This window comes from Hevea brasiliensis, chromosome 9, assembly GCF_030052815.1.
Source record: "Hevea brasiliensis isolate MT/VB/25A 57/8 chromosome 9, ASM3005281v1, whole genome shotgun sequence".
Lineage (NCBI taxonomy): Eukaryota > Viridiplantae > Streptophyta > Magnoliopsida > Malpighiales > Euphorbiaceae > Hevea > Hevea brasiliensis.
The window spans coordinates 3,312,539-3,323,215 of record NC_079501.1 but is presented as its reverse complement, the minus strand read 5'-3'; the positions used below and the strand labels follow the sequence as shown (position 1 = coordinate 3,323,215).

Sequence of the window (10,677 nt, the reverse complement as noted above, 5' to 3'; positions counted from 1 at the left end):
GCCTCCGTTAGAAGTGGAAATTTTGCTACGGGATTAGAAAAAATGGTCCACTTCTTAAATGATTCTGATTGAATTTGGAACCCCTTTAATTTTTTCTGGCAGACTAAATTGAATTCTGATTTTGACAGTGTGCAAAAGTTCAACAGGCCAACAAATGATATGGGTCACGAGACATTATTGGAGTTCTGCTTGCTTGATTCTGCTTCCGCTATTCTTAGTCAATGGTTCACATGAATTTGACATGAAAAGTTGTTTCAACGGTTTGCAATTCATCAACATCACATTATCTCCGCATTTATATTTCATTGATTTTTCTTTTTTAATGGACATAGTCAATCACTCATTTTTTAGTGCTAAAAATGCCAATTTGGTCCAATAAGTTTTTACGGTTTGTTCACCCAAGGAAGTTATCACATGCAATATGTTTCTCATACATTAATACTTTAATCTTGCTTGAATTGGTTTCAAAATTTCACGACAGAAATTAAATATTCGAGCAATAGAGATGAAATCTCGTAAATCAACTGAATGAAAAATCCAATACATGGATGGATATATATAGTATCAGATGATCAAAGAAATATATCCTACATAAACAGGAAACTACACATGCCTATATCTCAGAGCTCACAATCCACAAAAATACACAAAACAAGAGGCAACCATATAAACCATACCACTAGAGGTCAACCTTTTTCCTGCATTTCCGAGTCTCATGAATTGCCCCTGTGGTAATATTAACTGTGAAAGTGCAATTCATCTTCACAGTAACGTGCTTCTTAATAATATTCAGCAGTTTCATCCTCCCTGGAATTTTTGAGTAGCTATCCATGGTGAGCAGTCCCGTACCCATTTCAGTACTTAGATTAGGATTGGAAATCAGCTTATCAGTGATTATATCAACCGTCACATTCATCCGCACAGTCCGCCGGGCCTTTGCGCGACCTGGCGGGCCTCTAACCTCTCCGACGACCTCTCCATAGTAGTAAAGAGCTGTAGTAGTATTACTATACCTGAAAGATGCTATGTTGGGATTCTTCACTGATACATCAGCAATCAAGGACATGTTCACCCCTGGCTTTGGAATCTTGGTGTTGTTGATTAGCTCTAGCCGAGTCATTGTCATACCATTCAATCTAATTGAAGGGTCCTTGACGCGAAAAAGAGTGAAAATTAATATCACGATCACGATGACATGAACGAGCAGCACCCCTGTGATGCATCCACAGCATCTGATGCATTTTCTGCGACGAAGTTTTTTCGAGTGGAGAGCGGCAGTTTCTTCTTCATCGCTGCTTATGCGGTCTGCAGACGGGGCTAGGGGCTTCACCTGCTCGTGCTCCACCATGGCCGGTGATTGGAAAGAAGGGAAATGATGATTATCTAAGGCTGTGGAGGTACTAGCGGTAGTGCGCTTGAAGGTGGTTGAAACAACAAGTGTTTGTGTTGTGTTTTTATAATGTAATTAATGCCGTCGGAGGCGGTGCTTGCGTCAAGCGTGGAATGTTGACTTGTAGCTAATTTTAGTCCTTTTTGGTAATTACACATTCATTTAACATTTGATTTTTGTCACATCAAAGGGTTCCATTTTGTACCAAAAATTGATTAAATTAAACAACCTTGATTGCATAAATATTTAATTTGATTCGGTCATTAATTTTTGAAATACTCTCTTGTCTGAGTAAACTATTCAGTAAACCAACAAACAATCTTTTGATTAGTGTAATTAATTATACTTATTTTTTCATAATAAGACCCACATTAATTATGGGTTCTCATTACATGATCAAATTATCCTTAACTTTTTAAATAATTCTTCATTAACTATTTATGTGCATCAATAAGCTCATATTAACATAATTAAATTACACATGAGAAAGGTTTATGCAAAGACACAATCCGACATTATCATAACTAATCTCCAACTCAAATAAAGTGTAGAAGTTAAATCATAAAAATGGTTAATTCTTGTTATTAGGATGAGCACTATTTAATTTGAATCGAATATATCAAATCGAATCATTTTTAATTTTTATAGTGATTAGATTCGGTTTGATCTTAATTTTTTGAATTTTTTATTATTTCAGTTCAGTTTGATTTTAAAGTATAAAAAAAATTAGTTAAACTGAATCGAACCAAATCAAAGAATGGACAAAATATTGCGTTTGGGGATTTAGGGTTCTTATCACTTAAATATATTTTTTCTGAAGGTGCAGCGATATTCTTTTCTTCCCTCGCTCAGCCCTTTCTTCTCTCACTCATTTCACTTGTTATTCTCCTTCTTCTTCAATACTCTCCATATCCGACAAACCACAAAACCACCACCCATGGCCACAACTAGAAGCCAACAACAATAGACGCTACCTATGACCAGCAACCATAATTCCTTGATGACTCAAGTTACTAGTCGTTTGTGAGATTACCGTTCACTCAATCTACACATGCAGATGCATTACATTGATACCATCATTGATTGGAGACCTCGTTGACTCGATCTACACATGTAGATGCACCCACCACCCAAAGAAACGCAGCATGCAAAGAGAGCATTTCTCTTGGTCTCTGGTGATTCTCAATTCTTGGCTTGTCTATTTTTTAATAAATGGTTAAATCGGCTTGTCGATATATGTAATTCTCATTCTCAATTCTAGATTATTTCGTGGAAATTGAGCATATAAATTTATAGTGTTCTAATATTTGAGAATGATAAAATTTGTGTTTATTTGGGTTAATTTTATATTTGATTCATTGATTGTGGCTTGGATGACTGAAATTTTAAGATGAAAAATGGCTATGGGAATGGTCTAAATGGAGAAGGCTATGGATTATTAAGTTTATAGCTGGTGACTATAAAAATCAATTTTTAAAACAGAACCAAATTGATTTTGTAACACTCTAGGCAAATTCCACATCAGCAAAATACGGGAGAGATGTTGGGTTTATAAGTTGGCGGTTCGTAACCCCTAGTGACGCGTTTTAAAACCGTGAAAGCTTTGGCCCAGAGCAGATAATATCACTAGTGGGCCGGGCTGTTACATTTGTGGTATCAGAGCCACTCCGCGTGCAACCTTGGGCGATGGTGGAGCAAACCTCACCTCAGCGAGGACGCTGAGTCCCATAAGGGGGTGGATTGTAACACCCTAGGTAAATCCCACATCGGAAAAACACGGGAGAGATGCTGAGTTTATAAATTGGCGGTTCAACCTTGGGCGATGGTGGAGCAAACCTCACATCAGCGAGGACGCTGAGTCCCATAAGGGGGTGGATTGTAACACCCTAGATAAATCCCACATCGGCAAAACACGGAAGAGATGCTGGGTTTATAAGTTGGCGGTTCGTAACTCCTAGTGACGCATTTTAAAACCGTGAGGGCTTCGGCTCAGAGCGGACAATATCACTAGTGGGCCGGGCCGTTACATTTGTGGTATCACAGCCGCTCCGCATGCAATCTTGGGCGATGGTGGGGCAAATCTTAGTGAGGACGCTGAGTCCCATAAGAGGGGTGAATTGTAACACCCTAAGTAAATCCCACATCGGCAAAACACGGGAGAGATGCTGGGTTTATAAGTTGGCGGTTCGTAACCACTAGTGACGCGTTTTAAAACCGTGAGGGCTTCGGCTTAGAGCGGACAATATCACTAGTGGACCGAACGGTTACAAATTTATTTTAATTTAATTTGATTTAATAGCATTTACATTTTGATTTGATGTAATTTTTATTTTTAAGAAAAATTTAATTTTTAATTATTTTAATTTAATTCAATTTTAAACTGAACCAATTATTTAATAATATTTATATTTTAATTTGATGTAATTTTTACTTTTAAGAAAAATTTAATTTTTAATTATTTTAATTCAATTCAATTTTAAATTGAACCAATTAAATACCCACCCTTTCTTATCATCCAGATGAAGAGTACGACTTTTCCTTGCAAAGATAAATTAGTCGATTTCATAATTATTTCATGATGTAGAAAATAAATTTATTAGAAAAAGAACTTTAACAAACTTCCCTAGAAATAAAGAAAGGGGTAACGTTAGTAGTACATGGCGTTGACACAGCACGCAATCAACAGGATATTGGTTAATTGCTTGATTGTCCACCAAACTACTAACCAACATCTTCCGCGTAATTAATAAATGGGAAACTCGATCATTTGCACCTCCATGGTACGTAGGCTGTATCATCTCTTTGACCGTTAACACGATTCATAGAAAAATTATTTATAAAAAGTTAAGGTTATAATTAAGTTTAATTACAAATTCATATATCTGGTTATTGGTAAGTGGCTTAGTGGTGGTTGTGGTAGATCTAGATGGTCTGCCTCTTTTCTCTACTCTCTGTATAATTTGTTTCTGATGATATCAAATATCACAATAGCAATTCAATCAAAATTATACAATTTCACATACAAAATTTTGGTAACTTGCCATTAATATTTTATCAACGACGTTCGTCCCAATCTTAATTTATTAATCAAAGTTAAAAAAAAAAAATCAATAAAATTGGAGATGCGGGGCATCGATCCCCGTACCTCTCGCATGCTAAGCGAGCGCTCTACCATCTGAGCTACATCCCCTTTCATTTTGTTTTTGCACAAAACTGTGAAATTATTACCATTACTAATTATTTTAATTGATTAAAATATTTAGCTGTAATACAGAAAATTAGATTGGTTAGGATAATATTTGAATGAATATATATATGTTAAGTAGAAATTTTTATGGTAATAGCAATCAGAGTAATGATTTTAGAATGGAAAAGGGTGAGCCATGATTTTAATGATAATGGGAACGTAGTCATATTTATATAATTTGATAATCATATGGAAATTTTGCTTAAGATGCCAGGTCTGTTAGAAATTAAGTGACCCATTACTCATTCACTCATGGTTTAATTAGTAGATCAGCCATCATTAAATGTTTATAAAAAATTTTACATAAAAAAATGGTCTTTTGCCCTGATCTGAATATGAGAGCTTAATAAATTATTCAAACATAAATCTACAAGGAAACAACAAACAAGCCATTATGAGTTTAATTGAATTGAAACATTTATATCATTAGTGTTTGATTGGCAATAAAAAGCAAAATATAGAAGGCGGCATAATCCAAATAAGGAGAAAGGCATCAGAAGAAATCAGAAAGCGTAGGGAGCTTGACCTCGCCCTTGCTAGAGAGAGGAATGGTGAAGTCGCCAATGATAGGAAGGTCAATGGTGAGACCCACTTCTAAATCATAATCTATGTCCCAGTCTCTGCTAATGTCACTTACCAAGCTCACTAGTATGCTGTGTGGCACCTTCAATGGTACATTCAGAATTGTTATGTCACTTGCCTTCAGTGATCCAGGGTCTGGCATATTCCCCGATACAATCACTCTGCTCCACACAAATGATAAATTCAATACAGATCACAATATAATTAATTTTAATTTAATAGAATTAAAATCATTTTTAAAACTGCTAAATCTTCAATTCAAATCGTAAACCAATGTAATTTATTTTTAGATTCCATTTGAGATAGTCCACTCAAGCTTAACTATATCCTCTTGAGAGATGCTTCAAAAGCACATACTCTATTGGCACTGAACAGAATAAATAAGATATATGCTTTCTTTTCATATTTCTCTTATCTCTTCCCTTAGCCATTATTCTCTTTTTCTTGGATGTCAGTATTCACTACATGATGATAAAATCTTTCTAAAAGAATAAAAGACGCGTAATTAAAAAGCGAAGAGAACAGATCGAACCTGCCATCGCTTTTGAGAGTGTAGGAGACCTCGCAAATGGGAAGAGGATGCCCGTATGGGTTATTGACAGAAATCTTGGCGTTGTATTCTACGCGATCACGGTGGACGCTACCCAGATCCACGTCTGTGACGGTAGCCTCCGGCTTTTTTATGTTGGCTACCTTCTCTGCCACAAAGTTTTTGGCCTTGTCCATCAGCTGCGACATTGTAAAATTAGATGTAGGGGAAAGAAAAAAATTAATCAAAATGAAGAGAGAATATGGATTGGATAGTGTGGTTGCTAATGGATTAATGCTTTATATAGCAGTGATATTGAGGAGATTCTTGGGTGGGTGCTTTGATGGTGACGTGAGGAAAATAACTTCGCATATAGCTCGTGGCTTCTCCGCGTTTTCAAGATTTCATGCGTCTCCTTTCAATGCTTAAATTTCAAGTTAGAAGGTTTATGGGATAAGCAAGGAGAACGCGTAAATGCAAAATGGGTATCCGGATCGACCCTTTGCATGGAATTTATTGAATAATATAATCCAAAACAAACGTAGAAATAGTTGAATTTAAGATGACTAACCTCCATGTGTAACCAATTGTTTGCTTGCAGCCTCCCTTGAATGTGGTTGAAGGAAGGGGAAAATGAAGCTAAGGATAACAATTATTCCTTGAAATTTTTGTCAGATAAATGATGTTTGTACTATTTTCTTGAAACTTATTAAAGATTCAGAGTCATTGTATATGATGCTACTTTTCTGGTAATTTCAACTTCTAATCTTGTCTTAGGACGAAGGACCCTCACCGGCCAAGTGTAATTTTTGTAGCCCCTAATCCTTGTTCCCGAGACATGGGTCAAGACTCAAGTAAGAATATCAAACTAATCACCAAAATCACCTTATTCAAATCACTATTCAAACTCGATTAAAATTTATCATCAACTACTTAAATTTATTTTAAATTTAATTATTTTATTTAATTTTATATATTTTAAATAATAATTTATTTAAAAATATTTTTATAATTTATATTTTAAAAAACTAATATTATAAAATATTTAAATTCTATTTATCTAAAATATAATATATATAATAAATGATATATTTTATATTTAATTGATTATTTATATAAACGAGTTTAAATGATGATTACTCAACATGCAACAATCAAACTCAATATAATGAATATTATTTTTCAAACGCCAATCCATTTCAAACTCAATTATATATTTTAAAATTCATCTTATTAAAATTGAGTCACATATATTAAGATAGTGGAAGATTTTCTTTTCAACCTTTTCTTTAAATGGAGACCCAAGGATGCAATCGTTTATGTAAAAGAAGAAAGAAACTGATTCAATTTAAAATATTCAAATAGTCTCTAATTTGAATATTGTTGGATATATTAAGGACAAATTAATTATGATGAATTATATAAATATGCAGGATTTTTTTTAATTTAATTTGTGCAGGAGAAGGGTCTGGATGTTGAACCACAATTTCAACGAGGTATTCTTTTTATATGCATTCTATTATTAAAAGTATATGGAGAAGGGGTAAGGATACTAAATAGAGATAAAATATTTCATATTCAATGTTTGAAATCTAAAATTTTATAAGAATTTAATTAACATTTTTTTTTTCAATTCTACTATTTAGAATAAACAATCAAATTCTCATGCTAAATTGAGATAAAGGATTGTTGCTTTTGCTTGCTTGACATTCCTTTTAGTTAAATTCTTTGTCTAAAATGCTTCTGTTTCTGGCATGTGCTATAGTGTTTTGACTATTCGGTGATACTAAACTCAATGATCAGAACATAGCCAATGATAGTAATTCTGGATCATATTAATTTCAATTAACAAATTTCCAGTTAAATAAAAAACCATATTACATTTTCAGGAATTCCCTCATCAATGCTTTCTACTCCTTGTAGTGTTACTAAAATGGTTGGCTGGACAACTGCTGGAATATCTGAATTTCCTCATTTCAATTTTTACTCTTCCATCTGCACCAACACTAATTTCGTTTCTCCTGTCTTGAATCAAGAATCTGTGCATGTCAATGGACCAAATCAACTGCCTGTCTTCCTACCAAGCACATAACCGAATCTTAGATAACAGTAACTTGCACTTGCGTCAGTTTAGAGCTGTTCAATTTCAAATAATGAAAATGGAAGAAATACAAATGCAACTTCAATCACAACTCAGGCCTTCCAAACCCAAGCCCAGTATCCAAGTTAATGTAAATTCCTGGATGCCAAATATTGGAGCTTCTTTTGCCTCTTACCAGCAGAGATTACAGGGTGATTCCATCCTGGAATATTATATGAAATGACAATAGTGGTCGTTATAATTTGAAAATATAAAAATTGTTTGGAAAATATGGACATAACTTAGTTTTGAGAAAATCTACATAGAATTATCGTTTCATTATAAAATTCCCTTTAGTGACACCTAATTATATGTTAGCACTATAATTTCATGAAGAATAGTTTATATGAAATGCCAAACTAATTATATAATAATAAATGAGTAGTGATAGTAGGTCTCATAAAATAGTTATTTTCTTATTTGTTAAAACAGTTATTTTCTAAAAAAAAATTATAACGTCACACTATAATTAGAGGTTTTTCTTACCTAAATCTAATTCATTCTTAAATTCAAAACATAATATGTATAATGGGTCTACCTATTAAATGCACAGATCTCACATATTTGTATTTTAAATTTATGATATACCAGATTTAGATAAAAATTAATCTTAATTAGTTTAACATTTCATGTATATTACCCCTACATGGAATGGAATAGCAGGGTATCACCGAATGTTGGAATCACCTGCAATGGCAGCACAAAAAGAGGTCAATAGTTTTGTATGGTATACAGCCAATAGTCTTTCCTGATGTACATACAATGGTTTTATCATAATAGTTGATCATGATGGAACCCTTTTCGGATTCAATATAATTAATTGTTATAATAAAATTGTTATATATACACCGATTTCATTTTATAATTTTTCTCATTTTTGGGATCAACAATTAATGATCTGACTTTGGTCTAATGTGAACGTGGTTCACTTGAAAACTTGGGTGGGGATGTTCAGCTATATATAATGAATCTCGATCAAGCTGTCGACCTATCACATATATTGGACGATAAGGGATCGTAAAAAGGTGAAACATAATGAGTTAAAATATGAAGATTGTAAGTTTTCTTTAAATTCGGATACAGAAGTTTATTGATTTTACCGTTTTGACAGATTATCTAGTCCATAATATATACAAGTTGTCAATATTGACCGTATGCATCTAATAATTACAGGAATTACATGTATAACTACAGTATGCCGAGAACAGAATCATTAAGCTTCTGCATTTGATTCGTTCTTGAACATTAATTACAGCTGAGAATGAACTTAGAAGTTAGCGAGAAACTGCATCTGTTTGAGAAGAGGAGTTAAAGCTTGCATGAGCTTCTCACAAGGATGGTTATGGATTCCCTCATAAGTCGTGACTACAATGCTAGTGTCCTTGGAGAGCCTTTGAACTTGCTTCTTGACGTTGCATGTATGATAGGTGCAGCGATAGTAACTCCTTTTTTTTTTATTCCAAGATTAAAAAATAATCAGCGATAATCAGAGATTTCATGATCAAACCGTAATTAACATGACTAGCTACAATTATACTATCTTTTGAGACAAGAATTGATTAGTTTCTATTCAAATAGGATCAGACCTTGGGTTTAGCTCACGTAAAAACTAATTAAGTGTTAATCATAGCTAAGGCTATTATATATTTGAGCATGTGTTATTAAAAACATGCCATGCAACGTAGGATAGATGATCATAAATATCATTAGCACCTGGGATATGCGCTATTTTTCACAGCTTTCTGGCCATATTTTCTCCAGCGGTAGCCATCATCAAGAATATCATCTGCACTCCTCGTTTTGAAAGCAAACCTTGGCCGACTCTGTTTCTTCATCATTCGGCCACTTTTTCTCCTATCCTTGTTACCCTTTTCTTCCCCAGTTACCGCAGAAGCGCTTTCCATCATTGGTGCCCTATTCTCTCCTACGCCGGATTGACCCCAGAGAAGGCCAACCCAGTCGATATCTGGAAGGACCTGAGGCTCTATAAAGGGAGGGTGCAATGATGAGGAAGGGTATGAGGGTGAGAAGAGATAGGCTGGCAATTGTGGTAATGGTGGAGGTGGAGGAGGTGGTGGTGGCGCTTCTTGGCCTTCCATTTGTGGGGCTCCAAAGAGAATGATAAGAGAGGAACTGAGGACGTTGGAGATTAGATATATATATATAAAGGGCGAAGAAAGAAAAGTTGAGGAAGGTGAGGAGAGGTTGGAGATCGATGTAGAGAGAGAGAGAGAGAGAGAGAGAGAGAGAGAGAGAGAGAGAGGAAAAGGGCTATTGAAAGATATAGAAAGGAGAATTAGTAGTCTGAAATCCCATGTCTTGCACCCAAGCGTAAAGCCAACTACAATTCACCTACTTCTGTTCAACTGCCCTTAAGTAAAAGGAAACGTGCCCAACATATCCATATATATCGTTTTCACCAAGGAAGGAGCATGAAAATAAAACAAGCTAGGCCAGGGCTTCTAACAGAAGCTTGATGTGTATGATACTGTTTACCAACCAATGCATACAGGAACCGGTTGTCACTCGGTCTTTGCTCTCATTTCTTTGAATATTCATTTATGCATATTTTGAGTAAAGATTTCTTTGCAATGTCAGCAATGAAATAATCTACCTCTCGAGATATTTTTCTTTAAATCTGTCCCAATCAAGCATTCTATATTATTCCTCCTTTTTATTTATTTTTATTTCTTTTAGAGTTGATAGATTAGGTGGGTCTCACCTGATTGAATCTTGAGTTTATAATGGATTGAGTATAGTAAAAAATTTCTCTTTATTTTTAAAGAAAT

The 10,677-nt window shown here is 34.4% G+C and overlaps 3 protein-coding genes and 1 non-coding gene across 4 annotated transcripts; all 4 read right to left on the bottom strand.

The window, feature by feature from the left end:
• Nucleotides 1-491: 491 nt before the first annotated feature.
• Nucleotides 492-1,443, bottom strand: LOC110667002 (late embryogenesis abundant protein At1g64065). Its single transcript, XM_021827689.2, has one exon. The coding sequence runs from the start codon at nt 1,346-1,348 to the stop codon at nt 680-682; it is 669 nt and encodes a 222-aa protein (XP_021683381.1). The 5' UTR covers nt 1,349-1,443; the 3' UTR covers nt 492-679.
• A 3,064-nt stretch (nt 1,444-4,507) lies between these two features.
• Nucleotides 4,508-4,580, bottom strand: TRNAA-AGC (transfer RNA alanine (anticodon AGC)). The gene has a single exon. It is a non-coding gene; the product is annotated as a tRNA-Ala (tRNA).
• Nucleotides 4,581-4,962: 382 nt separating this feature from the next.
• LOC110667033 (late embryogenesis abundant protein Lea14-A) lies at nt 4,963-6,038 on the bottom strand. Its single transcript, XM_021827738.2, has 2 exons — nt 5,752-6,038; nt 4,963-5,380 (listed from the first exon to the last, which is right to left on the bottom strand). The coding sequence occupies exons 1-2, from the start codon at nt 5,955-5,957 to the stop codon at nt 5,131-5,133; spliced, it is 456 nt and encodes a 151-aa protein (XP_021683430.2). The 5' UTR covers nt 5,958-6,038; the 3' UTR covers nt 4,963-5,130.
• A 2,886-nt stretch (nt 6,039-8,924) lies between these two features.
• On the bottom strand, nt 8,925-10,114 carry LOC110667034 (probable WRKY transcription factor 43). Its single transcript, XM_021827739.2, has 2 exons — nt 9,602-10,114; nt 8,925-9,333 (listed from the first exon to the last, which is right to left on the bottom strand). The coding sequence occupies exons 1-2, from the start codon at nt 9,985-9,987 to the stop codon at nt 9,156-9,158; spliced, it is 564 nt and encodes a 187-aa protein (XP_021683431.1). The 5' UTR covers nt 9,988-10,114; the 3' UTR covers nt 8,925-9,155.
• Between the last annotated feature and the right edge of the window lie 563 nt (nt 10,115-10,677).

Excerpts from the sequence above, each read along its gene's own strand:
- LOC110667002 (XM_021827689.2), bottom strand. The coding sequence starts at position 1,348 with ATGGTGGAGCACGAGCAGGTGAAGCCCCTAGCCCCGTCTGCAGACCGC.
- LOC110667033 (XM_021827738.2), bottom strand. The coding sequence starts at position 5,957 with ATGTCGCAGCTGATGGACAAGGCCAAAAACTTTGTGGCAGAGAAGGTA. Across the intron at positions 5,381-5,751 it reads ACTCTCAAAAGCGATGGCAG|AGTGATTGTATCGGGGAATA; the intron begins GTTCGATCTGTT and ends TGTGTGGAGCAG.
- LOC110667034 (XM_021827739.2), bottom strand. The coding sequence starts at position 9,987 with ATGGAAGGCCAAGAAGCGCCACCACCACCTCCTCCACCTCCACCATTA. Across the intron at positions 9,334-9,601 it reads AAAAATAGCGCATATCCCAG|GAGTTACTATCGCTGCACCT; the intron begins GTGCTAATGATA and ends TAAAAAAAAAAG.